Below are 27,702 nucleotides of genomic sequence, written 5' to 3' on the forward strand. Positions count from 1 at the left end.
CGATTTCCCGTTAATTATTCTTTAAGATTAGTTCTACACATTTGCATCATGTTTCCAATTTATAATTAATTTTTCTTTGAGGTTAGTTCAATGCAGTTGCATCCAGTTTTTGATTTCCCATTAATTTAATCTTTGAGGGTTAGTTCAATGCATTTGCATCCAGATCCGATTTCGACAATTATTTTTTATATTAGTTTGATGTATTTGCATCCAAGTTTTGATTTCGTTAATTATTATTTGAGGTTAGTTTAATGCGGTTGTATCCATATTCGATTTTCTATTAATTATTTTTAAGATTAGTTTAATGCTTGCATTTGCATCCGATTTCGATTTCCGTTAATTATTTTTAAGATTAGTTCAATGCAGTTACATCAAAATATATATATATATATATATATATATATATATATATATATATATATATATATATATATATATATATATAATATATATATATATATATATATATATATATATATATATATATATATATATAGTGTTGAAAATTTATAAATTTAATTGGAATATGTCATAATTATTGTGACTAGAATTGTGATTTTTGGAATCCTTAACTATGAATAAATATTTTAAATCTCATTGTGGATGGCGATCAAATCGAAAAGGGTTTTTAGGAAAATCATTTTCGTGGAAACTATTGTTTTTAGCAATTTAGTTTTTGTCTCATATTTTTTTTTTTCGTAATTAGCTATATTGTTTAGGAAAAGTTGGAGACTGTGTGACACTCTAGATGGGATTATTTTTTTATAATTAGTTATAGTGTTTAGGAAAAGTTAGAGACTCTCTAAAACTTTATATGAGATTGTTTTCTTATTTATATCCTATTTTTTTTATAAATAGTAATAGAGTTTAGAAAAAATTAGAGTTCCTACGAGTGTTCCAAAAAAATAGATTGGCAAGGGTATAACTATAATATATATCTAAAGAATTAGAATATGTCATAATTATTGTGGCCGTAATTGTGATTTTTTGAATCTTTAACTGAATAAATGTATAAATCACATAGTGGATGGCACATCAAATCGAAAGTGTTTTAGGAAAATTGTTTTCGGTGGAAATTATTGTTTTTAGCAATTTAGTTTTTTGTCACCTTTTTTTTTTTCGTAATTAGCTATATTGTTTAGGAAAAATTGGAGATTCTGTAACTCATTGTTTTTTTTCGTAATTAGCTACAGTGTTTAGGAAAAGTTAGAAAGTATGTGAAACTCTATATGGGATTGTTTCCTTATTTATATCACACTTTTTTATATTTAGTAATAGAGTTTAGGAAAAACTGGACACTCTAGAAACGCTTCCTCAATTGAAGAGGGTAGAACTCTAATATATATATAAATCCTATTTTGTCTCCTACTTTTTCTTAATTAGCCATGACACGTGGACACTCTAGAAACGCTTCCTCAATTGAATAAGGTAGAGCTATAATATATATATAAAGATTTTTGTAGTTGGGGTGCTATATTTGTCTTTAACAACCCATATAGCCCCATTGGACTTACTCTAACAGTAAGTGCGTCTATGAGTGGACCACATTATACTACTAAAAACCAGATGCTAGCGCTGCGAAATATTGTAATTTTGTCAACTTACGTGTGGTTCGCGTAAGAGAAGAAAAACTGTGTTATGATATGTTTTACTTGTTTTATATTTCTATTGCCTGTTTGTAATAGTTGTATCCATAGATTAAGATTGTAGTTGTTGGTTGTAGTGAAAGATTAGATTTTTTATTGGAGTAGTAGATTGTCCAAATATAAATTATCTTAGTGGGGATCGATTGGTATCGTTGTCCCCAACAAGCATATTATGGTGTTAGTAGCCAAACGGACAAACCAAACTATAGAAACCGAGTAAAAAACACCAAGACTGCTTTCCCCCACTCCCCAGTATGTCTACAGTACTTAGTACTACAGTGTACACATGATTTCTACTGAATCTCAATTAAACTACTCTTTGGATCTTGCACAACATATTTCAGTAATTAAGAACCACAGCGTCATGTGTATAAGTGTATTATACAATATAGTTAAGCACACTTATAATGAATCATAATAAGCTTAGTTTTTGGATGGCGCGACATGATATCAGTCTGCAAAGTTTTAATAAATTACAGTACAGACTACAGAACCCCAAAATCTGGGAGCCCAAACAACAGCTTTCCCAAACATTCACCTTATTCTCAGTTGAACAAGAACCTAACTCCTTACAATAGAAAAGTGCAACTAGCAAGTCTTGTATACAAATGTGGACAAAACCCGCTCTTGAACATATATTCAACATTTCAACTAATCACCTGACCCACCACCACTAACATCTTCATCATCAACTTAATAAAATCATTTGCTTAGCAAAGGGAACCAACGTTCATGAAAAGCAGATTGATAAGAGATCATGAACAAAAGAAAAACAAGAAGAAATCCAACACCCCAAGGAGATCCACCAGCCCTGTGAAGTGATTCTCTTTCTCTTGGTAAAGAAAAAAGAAAAGGAACTCTATCTCTATCTCCACTTGAAAGCCAGTGCACCGCAAGTAACAATAACAAAGGTGAAACCATTACAACTAACTTAACTTGATCAACCACACTCTCAAAGATGGATTCATAGTTGATGTACCAAGAGATACCCATGAACAAAAGTAGTATGACAAAGAAGAAACACAAGTGTAGAGGCAAAGGAGGAGATTGAGTGTATGAAGAAGAGTTGTAACCACTTGCCATGTTTAAGAAAAGCTAAACCTTGAAAGCTTGAGGGGTTGGTATCTGTTAACCTTTTTAGTTGCAAGAAAAAGCTAAAGAGAACTGTAGAGCAGTTTTCTGGAGTGCACTACCTTAGTTGAAATGAAATGAAGAGGTATTGGTGGTGCTATTTATAAACCATATATAAAACAGTACCTAGTGGGATATAGAAGATTTATTAAAAGTCTTGATTCTGTGCCCCGGGAGTTGGGGGTATACTCTTCCACGGTTTTTTTCCAAATAAAGAGGCAAGTGATAATTGACTGGCTACTCTTTAAAGAGAAGCACCACGCTACCGTTTAAAAGCCAAATGCCGGTTTTATAATAAGTTATAAAGTCTTGTTTGTGTTAGAACTTAGACGTCCAAAAAAACATAGTCTTTTAAAACACTAGTTAGTGTTTCACTTTAGATAGTAGTTCTAACAAAAGTCATCATGCTAAGTAGCTAATACTAGGCAGTGTCATATGGGTATGCAAAGAGTTTGGGTTGGCTATCCACCTTCCTGTTTTACAGGACCAAGTGTAATTGAATAGTAGGGATAAAAGTGAAAAACAGAAGGCTGGGCTGTGGAACATAGTAGCTTTTCTTGAATAGGAGGGATTCTCTTGTTCGATGACGATCCCTGTAGGATACTTCCAAAAGCAGTGAAAGTCATAGATGCATGGTATAAAGCAATAGCAAATGAGTTATCGACACCTACGACCGACCATGGATTCCAACTTTAAAATAAATGACCAGATATTAAGAAAAGTATTACTAAAGCTTGATTGGGCATTATCTGGAAAGTCTGAAAGTGAATCTGTGAATCCAGGGATGGTGGTGGTCCATGTCACCCCCTTCACCTTTATCTAAGACTCTAAGTCGACATAGGAAACAATGTGAACTTCCTCAATAATCTAGTGCATGAACATATATATATATATATGGATATAACTGATCTTAGCATAACCTTTTTTTTCGATAATTAATCTTCGCATAACCATGCTTCAAATATACACTGATCATGATGATTATAGGAAATCCAAGGCACTTGGCAATCATTTGTTCATCAAATAGGCCGCCCTCACCGGTCCCCAACTCACCATGTACACTCTCCAATCTCCATAGTCCATACAATTCAAAATAAAAGTGAAAGTATTCCAGTTAGCTCATGTATAGATCAATATAGAAAGACGCCACTTTATGCTGGACCTGTGACCTGTTGGTTTCCAAGATTAAAATTTAAAATAACATCGTTATCAACAAAGGAAATATAATCTTGTGTGCTAAGGAACTAAATTAAAGTATAGGATCTCTAGTCCGCAGTCAAGTAGCGAGTCCTCCTTTTAGATTTCATCTTTTCAGAACAAGAGGCCCGCCACATAGTGTCCTCCTTAGTCCATGCGATGTCACATATAGAAAAGCATGTTCTTTAGCAACAAAAGAAATAGGAAGGGTTCTAAAGACATATTTTATCATGTAAACAAACTCAAAATCGTTAGGATATTTTAATTTTGGATTAGACAAATATTTTGTAGATATAATCTCCTAAATAATCAAAAAATAAAAAATTCTAAATTTGCCAAATATAGTATAAAAAATGGTGAAAATAAACAGTTTATAATTAGCTAAATTTTATAAATTGTTAGCTATATTTGGTAAGTTTGGAATTTTTTGATTTTTTGATTATTATTTATGACAATGTTCAAAATAATTAGGAGATCATATCTACAAAATATTAGCTTAATCCGAAATTTATAAATGCGATAACGATTTTGAATTTGTTTACATGTCAAGATAAAATATGTCTCTAGAACCCCTCCCAAAATAATATAAAACCCTTCTTCAGTGTTTCCTGTTTCCTTTATTTAATTTCATTTTTAGTAATACATATCCCTTGGTTCCTTCTAATCAAATCTAGTGAGTACCACTGATTTCCAGCACTATTTGAACTACATGATGCGTTCATTTCTGACTTTATTTTAGAATATCTATATGTATTTGCAATGATTTATTAGCAGTTTTAAACACATCCACTATAACAAACAAAGCACTATAATAGAACAAATTTACATGGTTGAACTAAAAATCCCAAAGTTCAGGAGGTTAGGATGATCAAGAAAACTCGGCTAAAGTAATCAAAATACAAAGAAAGGCTCTATTATGTACTCGTAAGGCCAAATGAACATTTTGTACAAACAAGCAACCAACCAAAGTGCTTAGAAGCGGATATCTTATCACCTCCGCTGCAGACCAATTCAACCATCGCAGCTTTGGACGCAAGAAGCAAGGAAAATTTGAAAAGAAAATGGAAAATTTGAAAAAAGAATTGAACCAACAGGCCAGAACACAGTACCTGTAATGGAGAAGTTTCCAATTGGCAATACATGGCAAAACTAACATTTCTCTCTTCTCCATGCAATATGTCAAATATTTTTAAGAGACCTTCCTCGCTGTTGAATCATTCCAAATCTCCAAACTGTCCGATCTATGAGATTCTCTCCTTAAATCAAAATCATCAGTACCAGTACCTTGTGGTTTTTTAAGCTTTGCCACAAGAACCCACATATTGGCAAGTTCATTCTCAAGATAAGCTTCCCTTTGCTTTGATTCCTCTACCTTCTTCTGAAGATCCGCTTCTCTACGTTCCTTTTCAGATAGTGCAGCTTCGAGAGACTGCTCCCTCTCCTGGCTCATTGTGAGCTCTTTTCTTATTTCTGCGGGTGATCCCCCTTGATCTTGACGCTTAACATGTCCGTCTCTTCTACCATTCCTTGCTGCAACACTGGCTCTACGCTGACCGGGTGAATGCTTCATTGCTGCCAAGTCAGCAGTTAGTCTATCATTAGTGTTCATAAGTTTGGCAACTTCTTCTGACAAGGCTTTTAGCTCCACCGCTGCGGCAGATGCCAATCCTTTAGCATATGAGCTTTCGTCAGCAAGCTTCTGGTTACGTGTTTCCAGTTGTTCTTTTGCAAATGTCAGCTCTTTTAGATTCTGCTTTAATTCTTCAATTTGTGCTGCCTATATCATGACAAAGAAATTTTGTCAGACAGGACAACAGAGAAAACATGTTTTTGACACGAAAGTCGATGCACTCTGCCACTCTACGAATTCACCACGCGTATGAATGATGTGTCATTACAAGAAGACCCAGGTAGTTTAAGATTTCTAAGGACTAGTCATTAGTCACTCGTCTCACCAAGTTACCAGGCGTATTAATATATTTTGCCGACTATAATCCAAAAAATCCATAAGAAATTGGAGGCAAGTGCTCATGTACCCCAGCACGATTGCGTCAAATATAGAATTGACATGGCAAAGATAACGATTAGGTAATATCCTGAAGTATCTCCAATGCAATGCTAAAAACAATTTAGTGTAAGCTGACACATTCTCCCCCAAAATAATTCTCCAATGCAATATGTAAAAGGAAGTGCATACATCAACAATAGAAGTCAAAACCATTTTTAGTGCAGTACGGCCTTCAAAACGACATGGGACCACTAATGGGAAGCCATCTTAAGTGCCGTCCGGCCTTTAAAATAACATGGGACCACAAACAGAAAGCGCCATCTCAAGTGTAGTCTGGTCAAACATTGTACGAGAAGAGGGAAAATCAAATTAAGATGATGATTTCTAAATGCAACAGTAATGGTATCCTCTAAGTGGCATCCTACAGTAATTGTACAAAATTAGCATTGGAGAACCAAAATGTGTAATGTGGGAAACTGTGAAAGAGATGCACAAATCCTAGGCTGCTCATGTATGTCACCATATTCTAAGTGCTAAGTTACATGGACACCATATTCTAAAAATATTCTGTGTCAGACACGACACACACATTCAATGTCATATACCTCAGTTTTTGGTATTTTGCCATGTCGGATACGGATTACACATACCTGTGTCAATGTAGCTTACCCTATGTGGCATTTTGTGTAGGTTGGCATGTACCCGAAACCAGAGGTTGATCTTTGTTCAAATTACATGATTTAAGGGGAAAATAACCTGTGTTTGCATAAGCAACTCGCCATTGTCATCTCTAAAGTCCTTTCCTCTGCTCATGGAAATCTCCCTTTCAAAGCTTCTCTCTTCACTATAATGTTGTGAATCCACTACATATTGGCTGGAATTACTCACTTCTGATGAGTCAGACATCTGTTGTTTCAGGGAAGCAATTCTTTCCTCCAGTGCTTCACATTCATGGATCTGGAAGCAAAAAGATGTTACAATCACGTCTCAGTCAGCATTATGTTTTTTCTGAAGAAGAATGAAGATCTAATTACATTATTAGTTTATTGCATTACCTTTTGGTTAAGTTGCTCCTGAATTATTCTGTTATCCGCACTTTTCACCTGGAAAAGCATTACACGATATGGTTTTCTAAGAGATTGAGAAAATTGCAGAAAAAATAGCAGTTTACATCTCAAAATGTTGTTTTATTCTTCTTACAATTCTGTTTAATAGTAAAAAACTGTCATTATGCAGACTAGATGTATGTAATAGGGAATTGATGAAGACTATTATGGTTAAATCACCTCGAGTTCAAAGGACTTCTCATTCAGTTGTGCCATCAGTTCAGCAAAAGACTGCAATATTGTGAAAACAAGATGGATAATAGGCTCAGAATCATAAGCAAAAGGATATTATGTGAGTACGTGACTTCAAAATAGCTGGTGTTTTACCTGTGATAGCTCAGAGGTATCAATCTTGTCACCAGAAGCTAAAATAGCGGCAGCAATCTGCTTTTCTAGGGAAGATATCTGCTGAGTCTTCACCTTTATTTCATCTTTCAGCCGTCTGATCTCTACCTAAAAGATTAGAAAACAGATATGCTTTCAGGAAATGCCAAAACAAAAATTTTCAGAACATATGAAGTTCGATATTACTTGTAACGGTTTCTTCTCAGGGTTGTGTGCGGCCTCTTCCGACAAGCGTTTTAAAGCACTTGAATGGAGTGCCACCTCTCCAGATAAAAACTTCTGCTGCTCTCTTAGCAAATCAATCTGGTCTACCATTTTTAAGCTTTCCTGGCATCAATTAAGACATGATAATTTAAATAAATCCCCATGCGACATGTTCACAAATAAAAAATATAACCATTAAGATTGAAGAATCTACTTGATAGACTTAAAAACAAATGTTTTCAGAACTGAAAGAAAAATCTCTCTATAGAGAGATGAACTGCCTTGAAGGTGGGGACAATTTGGACAATTTAAGACCATGTGACTTCAATTTAACATTTTACATGAAAACCGAAAGCCTCATTGCTTTATTAGTTGGTAAAATATCATGTGGACATACTCGAAGGAGCACTACACTACTTAATAAATTGTAACAAACTAATAAGAAATAAAAGGTTGCTCACATGCAGCACGATGTTCTAAAAGCTTCTGAATCTTTATAAAAAAGTAAAATAAGAACTCGACAAGTATACACGTCAAGAAATTTAAATGGCTCTGAAAACATACCAAAGACAATTCTCGTCCAGAATAATTTTCATCGCGGACTTCTCCATCCTGTCCAACCTCCAACAAGAAATCTGCTGAAGGAGTACTCTCTGTAAGCAAAGAATTGGAAATTCTTGGTTCTGTGGGACAATTAATGCTCTCTGCTTGTGGGGTTGAAGGAGCAGTAACTGATTTAGTCCCACTTGATTTATCACCGTCAGTGCCTGTCAATGTTGCTGACCCACTATCTCGTTTCTGAAGGCAAAAACCACTCATGTTACACAAGCACCAAACAGAAAAGTAAAACAACACTTTGACTATGGCATTTATGTTCTAATTACTGTCAATAAGCAACAAATGACACTGTTGTAGCCTTGTCGGAGGCATTTCCCCCTCAATTGTGGTAAGGTATCAGGCTTTTAGAGTAACTTGGTTCTTTTCCTAGGAGGTTGAAGTTTCAAGTCTGACCATCAGTATCTAAAAAATCTACGCCATGGTGTCACTGAGTGGGAGTGTTTGTCAGGTGTTTTGCCAGCCCCCGCATATGTAGTTAGGCATGTATGTAATGTGTTCGTCACCCACGATCTTGTGGAGGAGTGTTGCTGGACGCCTATCCACCTTCATGTTGTGGTAGGTGTGTGTACCTGTCGTGTCCATGATCCTTGATACATTGTTGGTAAACCTCCACAGGCCCGGGGTTCCAAAGTAAAGTGGTTCTTAACAGATGTATTCATGAGGCATGTGATGTATCACTGACACTGTTACAATAAACTTTTCGATAAATTATAAGTTACTGTATCTACAATCCTTGTAAATCATGGCATAAACTTTGTTTTTTAACGATAGATACAACCATATTAAAAATGAGTTTTAGATGTAAGGAAGAAAAGGACACTGAAAAGTATACAAATATCACATGTAAGATTAGGTGTCTAGGAGCATCATCTAGAAATTGACTCAGATGCCATCAACCCTTAACACATATAACGAAAAATGTATTTGTCAGATAGCAATTATTATAATCAAGCAACTAATAGACATACCAAGTTTTATGCAAGAATGCCAGTTAAAGTGATAACAAACCTGTATTATCATTACGAATTTGAAAACTAACCCACTACAGGAGATCACTAACGAAATCTTGAAACAGAATACCAATTATAAATTTATAATCATCTCCTGTAATAACTAAGTATTATGAAAGTGTGCCCATTGTGCCATACCCGCAGCTTGAACCAATTTAGAAGACCATGTTTTCGACCCTTCTTCTCCTCCTTATAAGTATCATCTATGCTTTCACCATTGCTTTCTAGAGAAACATATAAGTCAACATTTTCCCCGTTCAATATCAAGTCCCTCTTTTTGTATGGAAGGTAAGCAAGCTGCAAAATTTGACATAACGACTATCAGACCAATAAAAATATAGACAGAAACAAAAAAGTAAATTAGAACATCTGGCATCTGGAAAACTAGGTTAATCGAGGTACTCCATAATCATCCAGAATTCCCAAAAAATTTAGAGATGCTCAATGTATTAATAGAAAAACGCAGCACAAGTTAACTCTGTAATCCATAAGAATAATTAATTAAGCACTTGAGCCACTCCACCTCTTCTTCTCCAAAAGAATGCCTTCTCCTTGGACCAGGGCGTTGAGAAAATCTGGAAGACTGTGTAGCTTTCGTTGAGACCAAAATTAATTTAGTCAACCGCTGTATTCTACCTAATAAAGCGGCTTTGGCTTCTTCTTCTTCTTCAAGTCTTGATTGCAGCTTGACTTGACCATCTTCAAGCTTTACAAATCACAGAAACAAAAATTAGATCAAGCAATACAGGATTGTTAATTGTGTGTGTCTGTGCTCAGTGATGATTAAAACTTGACACATGAGAACTTAAGGTACTGATTCCTGCATTCAGTTTAACATCAAACATCCCCATGTTAAACACGAATTTGGTGAGATACTTTTCTCAACTTCAACTTTCAGTTTCTTGTATCACGTGTTCTAAAAGACTAAATGTCTTTCTTATGAAGAAAGAACAGTGCATGTCTTTGAGAGATGCAATACTTGAGCACTCTCCCAGAGTCATCATGTCAACTTAGGTCCTTAACTATGCACTATGCAGAATGGTGTTGTAAAACATTACCATTCACTTAGTGATGAATTACATCAAAATCTTACGAAGCACAACCATAGAACCTATTTATTTCTCTAGTCACCCAACCAATGTGGAATGTGTCTTAAAATGATGAAATTACTCATACTCAAACAGCTGCATTCATGATTTGAATCTAAAGACCTCCTACATTTTTCGCGATTAGATGGACTCCTATCTAAATATGGTGTTTGAAGAGAGTTGTTTTTCAAGTACCATTACTGATCACTATGTCAAGTTTATCGGATACATTCAGAACTGGGAACATGGACATGCAAAATCAACATATTGGTTAACGAGATAATGTGATCTCATTTACTCATATATTGCATTTTTGCTTACTCTTGATAGTTGTTACTGTTACCTCCCCCTCCTTTTTATCCTCCTAATAATTGATACATTAAGTCATTAACAGATACTGTATTTTCATATGAATACTCAATCTTGATCATCCATTAACTGAATCCCATAGTACTTGATCCAGTTGTACTGAAGATGGTATATGTAGAATAGAGTCCACTATAGTAGGCTAAAATTTCCAAATTTACCAAAAGTACAAATCATACAAAATGGTCAACAAACAAGCACAGCGTTAATTTTCGATAAAGTTTCCTGTTTTCTATCTCTAGCTACATCTCATTCAGTTGGAAAACCAGATGTCTTGATAGCAAGACCATAGTTTTGAACAAAAAGTATAGATGGAATCATTTTTGAAGAGGCATGATATGCAGGGAGTAATGAAATTCAAGAAAGACCCGCATGAACTGAAAAACAACAAGCCATCATTAACTTTACAGTAAGATCGTACATTTAAGACTGTTTTCTGTACCTTTTGCTTTAGGAGCACAAGATTATCTTCACCAACTTTTAAAGAAGGAACAGAAACAATCCCTCTTTTCAGTTGCTCTAACTCTTCCTTTAAGCTCGAAATCTCATTTTGGTACTTCTTGATAAGAGACTTCTCATCGATTATCTGAAAAAGTGTATGATTGTAGTTGTCACGTGTCAAGAATTAACACTCTGCAGAGAAGGGGACTTGGAAGAAATATACCTTGTTTTGGGCTGCTTGAATTTCAATATGTTTTGCACGGTGAGCAAACTTTAGTGTATTATGTGTCTCTTCCGAATTGCTCGATGATGGAGTAACATTACAAATGAGCTGTAGTTCCAAATATTGTAATTAAGCATATTGATAATTGGTCATTTCATAAGCACTTCAGGTTAGAAACAATGCAAGTATGACAAAGTTAAAACTCAAATATACTAATATCCTGTGTTGCATTGGAACCGGAACAGAGATTCTGACATACCAAGGTCTAAAATATCGGATTCGGGACACAGCTAATATTTTAGTTTTATTTAATTTAATTTTATATTTAAAACAAAATTATTTGAAAATAACGTTTTTATTTTACAAGTCTTTGTTGAAGTCCATACTGTTTCCTTTTAAAGAACCCAGATAAGAATGGGCCAAAACATGAATTTACTAAAGGCCCACAGTACAAAGTCCGATAAAGCAGCCCATTTACTAAAACCCCCATTTTATTTTACATTCAAGACTACAGGGCCAAAGCTTTTAAGGTTGAAATATCTCTCTCTATTTCACTCTGATCACGAATCTGTTTTGTACCGGTGTCCAAGTCGGTGTTGATACGACACGACAAGGGACTTGGCCAGTACTCATGCATCACAGCTATTATATCAGTCTTTAAAAGGTCATGGTTACCAATTAGTTTTGAGTTGGATGCTTCTAAAGTTTAAGATGGTATCAGAGTTGGCTAATGTATGTAGGTCCACATGTTAGGCTCAAGTAATGCCCCACGTGAGGGGGAAACGTTGAGATGTTAGTATATAGTCCCTCCATGGATAATTCAAGCCTTGCATAACAATATATAGTTCATCGAGCTACTCCACCTATCACTGGCTGGTTTTGAATTGGATGCTCCTAAAGTTTAAGAAGTATCATGTCCCTATGTCAGTGCACTGAGCTGATGCTAATTTGTGAAGAAGTTTTACTTACAAACTTGAAAAGTTGAATAGCAATTATTCAGATAATAAATTAAACATTCCACTTATACAACATGATCGTGATAACAATGCCTAAGGAAGCTTACTGATATACGCCCATGACCACTTAAAGAAGACTGAAGAAGCCTGGTAAGTTTAGAGTCTCTGTACGGTATATGAGCAGATCTTCCATCAGTTAACTTTGATATGACCTGCAAGAAAGCGAATCAAATATTTCTTGATTCCAAGATTAACGTTTATAGAAGCACAGAGTGGCAGAAGTCCTTAATGTTTATAGAGGCAGAGCGGCAGAAGCCCTTACAGTTCCAAGAGTAAGAAGACTTTTATTGATGTAGGATCCTTCTTTTCGTCGTATACCAGTGGTTTCAACCCTAGAGCTCTCTGAACCTGCCAGATCGATGAGGTTCTGCAGGTATAAGTAACATAGAAACAAACATATAAGAAATCTATGAAAATATGCACTTCTAAAGGATAAAAGATCATCTAATTTTTTAACCAATATGTATGTGTATAGCAATATATCAGATTGGTCCAAAACCGAAATTTGTAGATGATATATCGTTCATTTAGTTGGTAAAAGGATGTTTGGTAACTTTGGTTTCTTGGTAATTGTCCGATATTCCGTGATATATCAAAAATTTCCAGCAATAGATTGAGGTTGGGTAATATGCATATAATATTGTATTAAGTTTGATTTATACCATTTGGGGGTGGGGGAGACCACAAGTGTGGTTAATACTGAGTTTTCAAGCTGAAGTCCAACTGGGCCACTACATAAATGAACGTTGAAACACAATAGCAAGTGGACCTGAAATTATGGTAACAATTATGTAATTTAAATTCGCTCACACTGGATATATGTTTGTGTTCAACAACAAAATAAAAATATTACTAAACCAACACAATCCGAAGATAACAAAAATAAAAAGGAACCCTTGATGGCCTCCATCACGCCATCAAAATAATTTTCTCTTCGTCTCTGATACTTTCCATTTTAAGAAGGATGGTAATACTAAATCTAATCAACGCTAGTTTGAAGCAGATTTTTCTATTTAGAACTGAGGTTAGCCTAATCTCTCTATTAAACTCTATGGCATCTCTCCCACTTCAGTTCTATGGTTTGGTAATTGCTATTGAAACTTGGAGCCAAGAAACCAAATTCTTACTGATATCTCCCATTTTCCGGTACAATTTTTACAAAAAAAATAGCAACATTTTAGCAAAAAATAACTGGTAAAATGAGTTCCTCACACCATGGCATAATGCGTAACATTTCAGTGCCAGTTTGCTGAAAAACTAACAGACTTCATGAATATCGCGGCATTTTTGTACTATGGGTGTGTGTGGTGTAAATAGAAGCATGTAACTCTAAGTACAGAGTAAGTAGTTGGAGTAACTAATACCAGTAAGTAAATACAATTATTTAGAGGTGCAACCCATGCCTGTCCTCCTTCTGTTGTTCTCTCTTTTCTTCTTCCTCTTCTCCTTTCTTTTCTTTTCTTCATTTTTTGAATTTTATAGATCAAAATTATAGTAATGATAATAATAATAATAATAATAATAATAATAATTACCATTCTCACAAATACTAAGCTCAGTTGATAGGTAAGGATTTACCAGATGATGTGTATCTACCCATGTATGATATATATTTTTACAACAGAACTAGTGAACAATATTAGAGTGTGATTTCTGAATATATTTCCTCCAAAGTAATAAACCATGAATGACATCTAACCAAGCAAACAGGATAGATCTATATCTGGTGTTTGAGATTTACCAATTGTGACAGGTTAACTGCTTCACCCTCCGGATTCTCCCCATATGGGCTACTCTCTATTGTCTGTTAGGAAGAAAAAACATAGGAATTATTAGAAACCAAAGAGAAAGGAATTGTATATTATAAGAAAGATGGGATCAATATAACTTAAATCAAGAAATATGTGTGACACACTGACGCATATAATATATGTTGGTTTAAGATGAATGATAAGTTCATTTCATATGAACAGATATGAGATCCAACCTGATCAATATCTACTGCGGTTATGTATTTAGTTGTCCACCTTTATATTTCTCATTTCTCCTCTTTACTTTATGATTGTCCATTTTGTTACTTACACTTATCCAATAGAAGATATCTACATATTTTCTGTGAAGAGTGTACTGCAACTCATTTCCCACTTGTAACTTGTCTTATATACCCTTGCAGGTATAGAGCAATGTCGGTAAAAGTTCTTAGAAAAATCACTATATGTCAACAATGTTACAATGAGGCCTTCTTTTTAATAAATGTAAAAATCACATATTATTCACATTAGCTAGAAGTACCAAGGATTAAAAACTACCCATGCATACTTTATGTAAAAGTTACAAATCTGGATGTAACACTACTGAGAAACAAGTCTAAATTAAAATCATAGAACATATTTATTGCAGTTAATTTACCAGGGTAAATATTGTATGGCTTCTGCTGCTGAGTAAATTGAAATTTGTGGATCCAACATGCCTATGAGCTGGAAAAGGGAAAAACAAGAATAAAATAAGCACTAGTTTAGACTGAAAAACGAAAAAAAAACTATTTTGTAAATTAATTCATATTTGAAAAAAACAAGAAAGTATAGGACATTAGGATCTACACGAACTATTCAAGTATTTCAGGTCCTATAAAAGCATGAACAAGGTATGGTTTATGAATCGGGTTAGTTGGAATAGGGTCTGTACTTATAAGGATCAAGGTGGCATTGGTATAAAGAAGACCCGGTTTATGAATCGTGCCCTTTTGAGTAAGTAGTTGTGGAGGTTCGGTATTGAGAGTGAGAGACTGTGGAGGAGAATTCTTGTCTCCAGGTATGGTTTGAGTCTTTTTGGGTGGGAGAACCGTGATGTGACGATCCTCTATGGGTGTGGAGTGTGGAAAGGGATTATGAAAGAAGTGGAGGTCTATAGGAAGAATATCTCCTATAAAGTCAACAAAGGGGATAGAGTCAGATTTTGGGAAGATGTTTGGAATTGGGATAGAGCCTTGAGTAGGGATTTTGGGAACTTCTATGCCATGTCAAACAAGAAGAATCAGCCGGTTAGGGATTTTATTGTTATGATAGATGGTACTGCCTCATGGAACATTGATCTCAGACATACGTTCAATGACTGGGAGATTGATGATTTGGCTACCTTGATGGCAAGATTAGGGTCTCCGCCTAATATCACTCTCAAAGATGATCAACAGGCTTGGGCCCGTGATGTCAAAGGTATATTTACTGTTAGATCTTGGTATTCAGCCCTCCTTGCTGCCTCACCTAACCAACCTCATATCCTATCATATCTTGTTTATCCTTGGAGTTTCATTTGGAGGACTAAAATTCCGTCTAGGGCTTCTTTCTTCACTTAGTGTTCGGTTTTGGGTAGAATTTTAACCATTGACAATCTTCGGAAAAGGAAAATGATTATTGTTAATTTTTGCCCTTTTTGCTATGATTTAGGAAAATCCGTTGCTTATACTCTTATCCTTTGCCCTTTTTCTTATGCCATTTGGAACTATTTTATTCAATCTAGTTCAATCTCTTGGGTGTGTCATCGATCTGTTTGTGATCTTTTGATGATGTGGTCTAGTCTATGGTCCCCCACCCGTACTAAGAAAAAATTGTGGAGCATCATTCCCTTTGCGATACTATGGGGTATATGGTTGGAAAGAAACCGGAGACATTTCGAGGATAGAAGTCTTGACGTTGCACATTTGATTCTTCACATCAAAGGATTGCTTTTCCTTTGGCGTAAGCGGTGGAAGGAGTTCAAGGAGATACCATTCGGGTCATTTGCTTTTTCTTGGGAGGATATCATCCGAGATGTCTAATCACTGTTGTATTTCTGCGTTTCCTTGTTGTTGTCTTTTATTTTACGGTTCTTAACAGGATATCTCATCCTATATTGTAATTATCTTTTATATAGTTTATATATATATTGATCGTTTACCTCTTCAAAAAAAATAAAATAAAAGCATGAACAAGAGGGCGGGATACAGAATGTCAAAATACATCCTAACAAAGATCTTAAAAATAAGAAAGAATGAAAAAAATCTACCTTCTCCTGCTGCTATAAGTGACAGTGCGTGGGCAGGGGATAAGACAACTTCTTCCTTTATACCTTCAACAAATGTTCCCTAACATGTAAAAAACAAAGTGTTATTTATCAGCATTTATCCCAACCCAGAACGAAGAGACAAGTAATAATCCCTTAGTAAGGTACTTTGGAAGGAAAATATTTAAACTATAACATGCCCAAGTTGCTACAAAGTAAGAGAATGTGAACCAGCCACAAAATCCCAGTTCTGAAGTCTCTAAATATAAAACAACCCCTGACCAGTCAAATAATAATTCATCTGAAAGAGGACCATCTTAAAAACCATCCTGGAGCTTTAGATCCAACCTTATAAAAATTTATAGATACCAAATTACTCTCCTAATAAGCATGTTTATTATTGGACATGTGCCTGATTCTGGGACTGAAGTTAAGTATGTCGTTCCACACTTGATATCCAATTTCATACCTCCCCTTACAAATCATGCAGTTACAGCAAGTGGGTTGCTACACCGTATAAAATGTATAGGCCTTAAGAGGTCCCGAAATAACTCTCTAATTTAGCAATAGCACTAGGTGTTATTGTTGGGAATGTGCCCACCACCAACCGTGTTTCTTATCTTGCATGTTGTCAAGGTGTTTTAGGCTTGCGCATTCCCCCTGATACGCACGTGGTCCCTTTGATGTACATTGTTGTGTCACCCTCCAATTACTAAACCTTTTGGAGCAATTTGTTGCTAACCAAATATAAGGTAGCCCAACAATCTGGAGCATCATTTTTATATAGCAATCGTTTATACATGTTGCAAGTTAACAAGAATATGATAGAACTCCATAACAATTGAGGATGTAGAAGCAACTGTCAAATGGTCAGATGAGAATAACAACAATGGAAGTTGAGGGAATATCAGAGTTCTACTAGTAACACCTCCAGCCAAGAGTTTAGATTTATTAAAGAAATTACCTGAAGGTCCTCCCTTATTCTTAGATTCTGGCCTGTTGGATTTAACAAATCATTAACAACCTGCAAGAAACTTCAAATAAGCATTTCCACAACGGCATAAAAATTTGTATTGAATTTCGGCGTGCATGTGAATGGCATATGTTTACATTTCTTCCCTCTGTCTGATCAACATGGTATGATATCTAAAATAAATGAAAATAGTATCGGCATGGTAGAAAGAGGCAACTTAGGGAAACAGCAATATGCTGACCTCATTGTAGATCTCCAAATATGACACGCGCAGCAAAAATTCCCGACTCGGAGTCTATCACATTAATAAATTAATTAACTTTTTCATCTAGAAAGAAGTAACATGTTAGCAGAAAAGAATAAAGTGATGTAAAGTATTACTGTACAATACCTCTTGAATAATACTAAATGCATCTTTCACAGCCAATGGTATGATTCCAGGGGACCTTTGATCACCCTGTCATTTTCGTATCATAAGAAGTAGCAGAATTATCCAATGCAATCTTAAGTGAAATCTATACAACAAATTATTCTAAATCGTTGACAAATTTGACTCACAATGACAACATCATTTTAAGCATACAGAAATGAAAAGCATGCATGAAAAAATCTGTGTCCGGTTTGCATGTGTCGGACACTCGTGTCATACACACAGACACATTATTATGCACACGATTTCAAACTAAGGTTTCTTTTAAACCCTAGAAGACTAAGAATTAATATATTAACAGTCATAACTCCATGATATCCCACCTGCATAGTAATTTATTTGTATGGAGTCACTTTGAGACCTTTAGCTTGAGAAAAAGTTGTGTAACTAAAGATTATTATTAGTTTTCTTGTTTTACTCAGCTGTGTCCCCGTGTCCTACTTCATGTAGATCATCGTGTTGGACACCAACTTGCATGCCCTTGTCAATATAACTTAGATTATTTTTGAGCATAATAAGTACAAGAAGCGCAATTTACAAAATTTACTCTCCCAACAAAGTTCAACTTTTCGAAACTAATACAAATGGCTTTTGGTCCCCATATGGCCATATGCGAATATTAACTTTAAATCACGCCACAAGTCCAATTATGACAACATCCACGATCCATAATGTTATCTCAGCTCAAGAGACTGTTATTCAATATGTGAAGGTGAGTTTCCTAGAACCCTTATTATCAAATAAAAGATTTTTCAATGATGCAAATACTTCCAGTTTATTACATATGTAGCACTAGCACAGCTAGATATATTATTTCGCCTAGCAAAACAAGAGGAAAAATTCACATTTAAATCGGTTTTCTTTTATCAATGCCCTTTTCTCATAAATACACATATTTGTAAACACACACATACAGCCAATTTTTGCTAAAGGTAAGTATTTTGTATTATAGAACAAAAATAGAAGTACACAAATAAAGCCAAGCATATGCATAAATGTGTAGAGAGAGAATAAGAGGGATAAAGAAAGTGAGAGGAAGCAAATGGATGAAACATTTACTTACATGCATTGTATGGGTTTTCCCACTGCTCGTCACACCATACGCGAAAATAGTACCTTTAAGAGAGAGGAGGGAAAAACAAGAAGAATGAGAAACCTAAGCATTACTAGTTTAAACATGGTACAAACAGCAGTTATCGAACATAACAATTACTGAAAAAATATGCAAAAATAGAAATTAATTTAGAGACTAAAATAGATGAGCCATTTCCTTTATTTTATGCTAGACTAAATGAGACCAACTGGGTGTTTTTTTTTTTCGACAAAATGATTTCTTCAGTATAAGAAAACATAATATAAATCCCCATGGGAACAGCCATTGGTGACTTTAATGTGGTTTTGATAAATGAGGAAAAGAAAGGAAGAAGACCACCTAGTAGAACAGCTATGAGGGAATTTCATGAGTTTGTCAGCACAGATAAACTCATTGAAAGTCAATGGGAGGGACTTAAATTTACATGGTGCAACAATCAGTGGGGACTGGAAAGAGTTATTTCAAAGCTAGACAGGGCCTTTTATAATGATGCTTGGACTCACAAGTTCTCAGGCTGGAAGTATTAACCTCCACTTACTTAAAAGCAATTCCATGGGATTCTAAAATGTTCCCTACAAACTATCATTTAGCCATCAACAGCTCCCAGATGAGGTGGGTACTATTAGTCCACCATAATTTAACATCACGTGTAAAAACTATACTAGGAAGTAATATCTTCGATGAAGGATACTAGCACTATATATATATATACTTGTAGAATAACACAGATATGGCAATTTCATCGCAAAGGTTATAAAATAAATAAATGAAGGGAAAACGTCGATATTGGATTTTTACCATTGATGCCTTCCATAGATCCAGCAACAACTTCTTGTGCAGCCACATCATAAACGTGGCGTGTTGTGGTTGTTGGTCCAAATACTCGATCTAGAAACAAAAAAAAAATGAAAATGTCCACAACAGCTAGTAAACTGTAAAAGTCACTTAAAAATAACTACAACACTAGGAATGCATCTCAATTGAAGCGAACTTTAACGGAATAATGTAGTATCCTAACAATGATATAAATGCAACAACAATCAAAAAACGAAATAGAACATTTGAAAACATACCATATGCATAAGCAATAACCGGATTAAATTCATTTCTCACAATAGTCTCTCCATCCGCATACCAAGCAACCTCCTCTCCTTGTCTAATTTCCTTTGGACTATCATCATCAATACACAATCACAATTCAGCTACAACAATAAACTTGACAAATTCACAAATGAAAAAAAAAAAAAAAAAAAAAAAAAAAAATCACCTGAGTGGACGAAATCGAACAGTAACAGTAACATTCTCTTTAGATCTCCCAGCATTATGAACAGGTGTAGTAGTACCTTCAGAATATAAATACTGTTGCGTTGCTGCTGATGAAGAAGCAGTTGAAGTCTCCTCTACAATCAATGTAGCTGATGAATCCAATTTCCTCACATTACTAGATTTCCTCTGTTTATTCGATGCCATTACACCGCTAAAAAATTTCTTCTTCTCCTCTTCAACAGTTTTTAGGGTTTTGAGACCCGCGCTTTTTTTTTCTCTCTGTCTCTAATGTTTGCTTGCCTTGAAAGAGATGAAAAACAAAAAAAAAAAAAAAAAGGTAACCGCATTTTCAATCCATCCACCTTTATAAAAATATATATATATTATAAAAAAAAGAGGCCAAGGCCAACTACTCTGGCAAAAAGTTTAACCTTTTTCTAACTTGTGTGTTATTGTTAACCCTCAGGTCATTTGTCATCCCTTGTTCTACACCCTTGATTTCGGTGGCATTTTTAGCTAAAAGTCACATGAGTCTCGTTGCAACTAATGGCGAATGGGTTTTTGACACTTGTTTTTTTCAATAAGACAAATGTTAAGGTTCTTTCCTGATAAACTAGCCACCTGTCCTAACACTATATAATCACCTAGGCTCAATTTCCATTCTTTTTCACTATTTTGGTGAAAAACAAGATAAGACTGTCCAATACAAAGGTGAATATTAATCTTAGATGGAATGTTGGGTTTAGGGTTGCAAAAATCGAAAAAACACGATGGACACGGAATGTAAAACCAACATTTTTTAAAAAAAATATACGAGACGGAATCTAACATCCAGTCGAAAGTTCACAATTCAACCACTATTTATGATATTCACTTTTGTATTGGATAAAGATTTTGAACCATAAAAAAATGAATATTGGTCACATTCCCATTATATTCCCTACATTGGGAATGCTCTTATGAACACCGAGAAAAAAAATTGGGTGTACATTTGGACCTCACGCTAATTCAACATGGTAATCCATCGTTTTCTTATTAAAATGTCAAGTAACATCATTGTGATACTATTTGCATACCTCTTAAAACAGGTCTACCAACACCAATTCAATATAATATATCTATTCTTGTTTTTGGTAGAGGCCATTATCCAATCTATTCAGTACCAATTGAAAAGACAAAAGTTGATTGGTTTATCCCTAGCAAATGCAGACCAAGGAGGTTGACCTTTTTCTTATTAAATGCTAAAGTTGAGTTGTGACACTCTATGATTATGTTGGACCTTTTATACCATTACGGTGTCGGTTGGAATATTGATCAGGTAGGCAATTATCATGGCCAACATATCTTTAATCAGAATTAGCAGCAAGGATCCAATTGATACACTGTGAATGATTCCCCCAGTCCCCACAGGACACAACCCAGTGGCTACATCATTACTGGCTAATTAATTAGATGATAAACAATACCAAGGTGACAGCCATAGCATTCGGACACTTTACCAACCTACCGTAAACAAGGTCTCTAGTTAGCCTTTTTAGACCTCTACTGTGTAGTGGGGAGCTGTGGGGTACGTAACTTCTCAGTCTGGGATCAATTGAGTTGTAAATTTCCTTTCCGAAAACGATTTTGCAACTTGTGAAGCTGAGTCCTGTTTTCCCAGAAATACTCTCATGTGAATTAGGGAGTGGGGTCTTCTTGGATTACTATTACAAATAATCCAACAACAACCCCAAAGATGATATCTGGATATTTGAAACACAAAACTCGTTTCAGATCATAGTAACATACATCTTCCGTCTTCACAGCAGACAATTAATTCCCAAATTTACTGCACTTTTTTGGGCTAAATAATATGCACTAATGCACAAGCTACATGGACCAAGTGCCAACGCTCAAAACCCGATCTTGACAAAGAAAATTTATGGGTATAATTTACTCAAACCTATTTCTGAAGATCGCGATGGAACATTGTGCAAACCTGTTTCTGGAGATCGCCATGGAACATTGTACGTTATACTTTCATCTCTTTTTTGCCAAATCTGGAAACGGGGTCTAAATGGTGAAGAAAGATAGGTGATGGAGTTTCGTTATTTTGTTGGATAAACAGGTAAAGAACTCGAAATGGTGCGTCTGTTTCTGGTTATTATTCGGCTTACAAGAATAACCAGATAAGGTTGTTTGACTATAAGGAGAAAACATAACCTTGGTAGCGCCTGCTAACCGGTAGATAACATTAAGTTGGCAATGCTACTTAATGGAACACCTCAGTGAGCTTTAAATCTAAATATAGGCCAACATAATGGAACAAACAGGCAATAAAAGAATAAACTAGCAGAAAACAGACACATCATAGCTATTAACATATGCAAAAAAGAGAAACAAGCATAAAACAGATGCTAAGCAAGGAAATCAACACAACAGAAAATAGACGAAAAGCATGGCAAACAACCTATGCAACAAGAAGAAACAAACAGTAAGCAGAAGCATAGCTTGGCTATCAACATATGCAAAAAGGTAAAATAAACTAGCAGATGACAGAATATCAAATTAACATTCTTCAGAAACTTCATCTCATAAAGATTGAGACCATCATTTGATCTACTTAAAATTTCTAAAAATTCCAAATTCAAAACACAGAATAAGTTTAACTCCAACATTCAAAATGACCAACAGTCTACCCAATCACTTCTTCTCTTCTTTCTCAGCCTCTGCTGCCCTCTTCAGCCTAGTGCCCTGGTGCTTCTTGTTAACCCTCTCAATGCGGAGTTTTGCATAGGCCTTGAAAGCCTTCAACTCCTCAGTAGGCTTCACAAGCTCCACAGTTGGTTTATCACCCACAATAGGCATGTTCTCACCCGTGACCTGAGTAGCAGTTGCAAGTTCCTCAAGGGTGGAATCACCAGACTGCAACAAGAGTAGATTTGGTAAATATGTCATTTTAGAAGCAAACATAATGAGACAAATAAGTAGCTATTTAAAAACAGTTCTTTTTATGGTGAAACTTCTCTCCTTATGTTTTGTCTTTGAATTGGTAACTAGCAGTTTCAGAGTCATAACCAAAAGAACTTGAATACTGAATAGCAATGGAAATGCCTTCTTAATTAAATCCTACACTGATCACTTTCTAAACATGTAAAATGTAAGACTAAATCCTATATCATTTCTCACAGAACTTTTAACCCAGGTTTACTAATAATATTGTCTTTAATAGCAACATCTAATCTTAATCAGTAAAAATTTCAATATTAACAATGGATTGTTAGAGTATGCTGCAATGAACACAAAAGCAACTTACAGAAACGACTAGATAATGATAACAATATTGAAACAAATAGAGAGAAAGGCAGACAAATTATACCTTGAATTTGCCAGCACGTCTAGGGAAGACAACCAACTTGGCCTTGAAGGTCTTCAGCCTCTGAACATTGGCTTGGAGACCCTCAAGGGAACGGTTCCTACGACGGTGATCCACTGAAATGCCAATAGTAGGCGCAAGTTTCTTGGGGATCCCTGCAGCCTGAAGTACAAGGAAAAAACAATACAATTCTTGTGACATGGAACAAACAGAGAAGTATAGAAGACTAGCTTAGTCATAATTTTAGCATAAGAGCAAGACTAGCTAATTTTTTAACGTGATCAGAAATAAATATACAAGGAACGAGATGATCACACACCTTAAGCTCTTCCAAGGAAAATCCACGGCCAGCCCTAACCTTCATGTTGTATTTCAAGGTCTGTCCGTGAACAATAGGACGAAGTGGTCCAGCAGTAGGCCTTGGGAAAATCTTCACTGCTTTGGCTTGCCTAGCTGGAAATGGAAAATAATATATAATCAGGATTACATCAACCATAAAAAAAAAAGTAGAGAAATTATTAAATAGGAAAAAGAGGGAGAGAACTACAATGACTTACCATTACGTCTTCTCTCCTTGCGGGCAGGCTGATTAAACCACGTCTTGACATAGTTCTGCCAGTGCTTCTTGAAGTGACCATTAGGGATAACATTGTTATGCTTAACCATGACTTACCTAAAGTCAGGGAGACTTTTAATAAACAAAACACAAATCTTTTTCACGTTACACAAGGCATAATAAATAAAACAGTGACTGTCATACAAATACGATTTTACAAGTATCTCTCAAATAGCTATCAATTAAACAGGATGAACTGCAGTGTAACAACATTAACGACTTTATAACATCATACCAACGCTATAACAGTTGACCCATACATTAAACAATATATACCAATTTTTTAAAAAACGTTTAAACTTGCAAAAACTCTCTAAACATAGCTCACTTAACAGCATACATATATCAAACAATTCATTCATTCATTTATTAGTAATAATATTGAAAAAAGAAGAATACTTTAATCGTTTTAACGGGTACATCATGTTAATATAGCAGTAGGGTAATAACAACATGATTTTATTATACGATTGAGTCGATTTTTAAACAAGTAAACCATCGAAGTAAAAATAACAGATCTCTATTTTCATCATCTTAAACTAGTAGCAAAAGCAGACAAATACAAATAAGGTATTAGAATACCTGCGAGAGAGAGAGAGAGAGAGAGAGAGAGAGAACCGGCGCTTCTTGTTTGTTAAATAATATTATAGCTCTACTAGGGTTTTAACTGGGCTGGGCTCTTTAGACAAAAGCAGGACCGGCCCTGAAAATTGAGGGGCCCAAGGCGAGTTTTTTAAAATGGGCCTATATTATTGAGAAAAAAACAAGTTTTTTACATGAGGGGACATGGGCCAATGTTTAAGTGGACTGGACTGCACATAATTTGACTGGACTGAACAACCTTGAGTCATTTACATGTGGTCTAGTGGGTATAAAATTATACTTGGGGCCCAAAATTTAACCAACAAGTTGGGGGCCTAGGCGGCCACCTAGTTGGCCGGCCCTGGACAAAAGCCCATTACATTACTTTGTTTCGATATTTTACCACTGACCGGCATTGGAAATTCGGTAACTCTCACATTTTGTTTGGCATATTGCATTGCCCTTGATACAATGATGAATGAATTTACAAACCTGGTTTCGATTAGCAGACTGATGATGGGGATTTTAGTGGTTAGTATCTTACACGTACAACAATATTGAACATCTCTTCATCCATGTAGTAAGATTTAGTATGCGAACCGCTTATACGATCGGTTTTTTCAAATCTTTAAACCTAAACAGGCTCTAACATCTCTCTGATAGTATGATTTTTTGAATTATAGTTATAATCTAAAAAATAATATAAAAACATTAGGAGGGGTTGAATATAATTTGAGTGACGTGAATGAGGTTTTCTAAATTATTTTAAATAATATGAAGCTAATTCTAATTTCAATAAAGTGAGAGAGTTTTTGATAAATTGTTTAAAAATGAGGGAGCTGATTAGAATAATTAAGGGGGGTGGTTCTAAAATCATAAAACCCTTTAGACAAAAGCCCATTACATTACTTTGTTGCGATATTTTACCACTGACCGGCATTGGAATTTCGGTAACTCTCACATTTTGTTTGGCATATTGCATTGCCCTTGATACAACGATGAATGAATTTACAAACCTGGTTTCGATCAACGGATTGGTGATGGGGATTTCAATGATACCGTGCTACACATCGGTGTTTTTTCAAATCTTTAAACCTGTCGCTCTAACATCTCTCTGATAGTATGATTTTTTGAATTCTAGTTATAATCTAAAAAATAATATAAAAACATTATGAGGGGTTGAATATAATTTGAGTGACGTGAATGAGGTTTTCTAAATTATTTTAAATATCTGAAGCTAATTATAATTTCAATAAAGTGAGAGAGTTTTTGATAAATTGTTTAAAACTTCATGATTAGAATAATTAAGGGGGTGGTTCTAAAATCATAAAATAGAGAGTCTTTAGACAAAAGCCCATTACATTACTTTGTTGCGATATTTTACCACTGACCGGCATTGGAATTTCGGTAACTCTCACATTTTGTTTGGCATATTGCATTGCCCTTGATACAACGATGAATGAATTTACAAACCTGGTTTCGATCAACGGATTGGTGATGGGGATTTCAATGATACCGTGCTACACATCGGTGTTTTTTCAAATCTTTAAACCTGTCGATCTAACATCTCTCTGATAGTATGATTTTTTGAATTCTAGTTATAATCTAAAAAATAATATAAAAACATTATGAGGGGTTGAATATAATTTGAGTGACGTGAATGAGGTTTTCTAAATTATTTTAAATAATACGAAGCTAATTATAATTTCAATAAAGTGAGAGAGTTTTTGATAAATTGTTTAAAAATGAGGGAGCTGATTAGAATAATTAAGGGGGGTGGTTCTAAAATCATAAAATAGAGAGTCTTTAGACAAAAGCCCATTACATTACTTTGTTGCGATATTTTACCACTGACCGGCATTGGAATTTCGGTAACTCTCACATTTTGTTTGGCATATTGCATTGCCCTTGATACAACGATGAATGAATTTACAAACCTGGTTTCGATCAACGGATTGGTGATGGGGATTTCAATGATACCGTGCTACACATCGGTGTTTTTTCAAATCTTTAAACCTGTCGATCTAACATCTCTCTGATAGTATGATTTTTTGAATTATAGTTATAATCTAAAAAATAATATAAAAACATTATGAGGGGTTGAATATAATTTGAGTGACGTGAATGAGGTTTTCTAAATTATTTTAAATAATACGAAGCTAATTATAATTTCAATAAAGTGAGAGAGTTTTTGATAAATTGTTTAAAAATGAGGGAGCTGATTAGAATAATTAAGGGGGGTGGTTCTAAAATCATAAAATAGAGAGTCTTTAGACAAAAGCCCATTACATTACTTTGTTGCGATATTTTACCACTGACCGGCATTGGAATTTCGGTAACTCTCACATTTTGTTTGGCATATTGCATTGCCCTTGATACAACGATGAATGAATTTACAAACCTGGTTTCGATCAACGGATTGGTGATGGGGATTTCAATGATACCGTGCTACACATCGGTGTTTTTTCAAATCTTTAAACCTGTCGCTCTAACATCTCTCTGATAGTATAATTTTTTGAATTATAGTTATAATCTAAAAAATAATATAAAAACATTATGAGGGGTTGAATATAATTTGAGTGACGTGAATGAGGTTTTCTAAATTATTTTAAATAATATGAAGCTAATTCTAATTTCAATAAAGTGAGAGAGTTTTTGACAAATTGTTTAAAAATGATGGAGTTGGTTGGAATAATTAAGGGAGGTGGTTATAAAATCATAAAATAGAGAGATTACAAATACACAGTTCGGTTGAGAAATTTTCCTCCTAAAGATCCGGGTATCATATAGTGTAGAGATAATTCTATCACTTCATTTTTCCCAGTTTACCCTTTATGTAAAGAGCAAAAAAAATAGTGATGGGTGAAACTTTGGGGTACCCTTGTGATTTAAAATATTGGTCTAAAACCGGTAATACGGGGACTAATAAACGGGAAAAGTTTTCCCATTA

The 27,702-nt window shown here is 35.0% G+C and overlaps 3 protein-coding genes across 3 annotated transcripts; all 3 read right to left on the reverse strand.

Annotated features, from left to right (window-relative positions):
• Nucleotides 1-2,096: 2,096 nt before the first annotated feature.
• Nucleotides 2,097-2,964, reverse strand: LOC147485094 (uncharacterized). Its single transcript, XM_086571431.1, has one exon. The coding sequence runs from the start codon at nt 2,727-2,729 to the stop codon at nt 2,349-2,351; it is 381 nt and encodes a 126-aa protein (XP_086427557.1). The 5' UTR covers nt 2,730-2,964; the 3' UTR covers nt 2,097-2,348.
• Nucleotides 2,965-4,766: 1,802 nt separating this feature from the next.
• Nucleotides 4,767-20,600, reverse strand: LOC147485095 (P-loop containing nucleoside triphosphate hydrolases superfamily protein). Its single transcript, XM_086570527.1, has 23 exons — nt 20,201-20,600; nt 20,007-20,104; nt 19,732-19,821; nt 18,904-18,956; nt 17,802-17,867; nt 17,652-17,705; nt 17,402-17,461; nt 16,441-16,519; nt 14,809-14,876; nt 14,141-14,203; nt 12,662-12,766; nt 12,447-12,551; nt 11,384-11,491; nt 11,162-11,305; nt 9,789-9,971; nt 9,404-9,562; nt 8,202-8,435; nt 7,620-7,760; nt 7,416-7,541; nt 7,269-7,319; nt 7,038-7,085; nt 6,739-6,939; nt 4,767-5,751 (listed from the first exon to the last, which is right to left on the reverse strand). Exons 1-23 carry the CDS (start codon nt 20,401-20,403, stop codon nt 5,164-5,166), a joined length of 3,027 nt encoding a protein of 1,008 aa, XP_086426653.1. The 5' UTR covers nt 20,404-20,600; the 3' UTR covers nt 4,767-5,163.
• Nucleotides 20,601-22,704: 2,104 nt separating this feature from the next.
• LOC147485096 (large ribosomal subunit protein eL13z-like) lies at nt 22,705-24,796 on the reverse strand. Its single transcript, XM_086573088.1, has 5 exons — nt 24,753-24,796; nt 24,112-24,227; nt 23,874-24,007; nt 23,558-23,716; nt 22,705-23,103 (listed from the first exon to the last, which is right to left on the reverse strand). Exons 2-5 carry the CDS (start codon nt 24,218-24,220, stop codon nt 22,882-22,884), a joined length of 624 nt encoding a protein of 207 aa, XP_086429214.1. The 5' UTR covers nt 24,221-24,227; nt 24,753-24,796; the 3' UTR covers nt 22,705-22,881.
• Between the last annotated feature and the right edge of the window lie 2,906 nt (nt 24,797-27,702).

Source organism: Coptis chinensis, chromosome 7 (assembly GCF_015680905.1).
Source record: "Coptis chinensis isolate HL-2020 chromosome 7, ASM1568090v1, whole genome shotgun sequence".
Taxonomy (NCBI): Eukaryota; Viridiplantae; Streptophyta; class Magnoliopsida; order Ranunculales; family Ranunculaceae; genus Coptis; species Coptis chinensis.

What these genes read in the sequence shown, in the direction of transcription:
- LOC147485094 (XM_086571431.1), bottom strand. Translation starts at nt 2,729, where the DNA reads ATGGCAAGTGGTTACAACTCTTCTTCATACACTCAATCTCCTCCTTTG.
- LOC147485096 (XM_086573088.1), bottom strand. Translation starts at nt 24,220, where the DNA reads ATGGTTAAGCATAACAATGTTATCCCTAATGGTCACTTCAAGAAGCAC. An exon ending in CAAGGAGAGAAGACGTAATG is followed by an intron (nt 24,008 to 24,111) that starts GTAAGTCATTGT and finishes TTCCATTTCCAG; the next exon opens with CTAGGCAAGCCAAAGCAGTG. An exon ending in TTTCCTTGGAAGAGCTTAAG is followed by an intron (nt 23,717 to 23,873) that starts GTGTGTGATCAT and finishes CTTGTACTTCAG; the next exon opens with GCTGCAGGGATCCCCAAGAA.
- LOC147485095 (XM_086570527.1), bottom strand. Translation starts at nt 20,403, where the DNA reads ATGGCATCGAATAAACAGAGGAAATCTAGTAATGTGAGGAAATTGGAT. An exon ending in ATCTATGGAAGGCATCAATG is followed by an intron (nt 18,957 to 19,731) that starts GTAAAAATCCAA and finishes TCTCTCTTAAAG; the next exon opens with GTACTATTTTCGCGTATGGT. An exon ending in TTGTGCTCCTAAAGCAAAAG is followed by an intron (nt 9,972 to 11,161) that starts GTACAGAAAACA and finishes TGATTTGTAAAG; the next exon opens with CTTGAAGATGGTCAAGTCAA.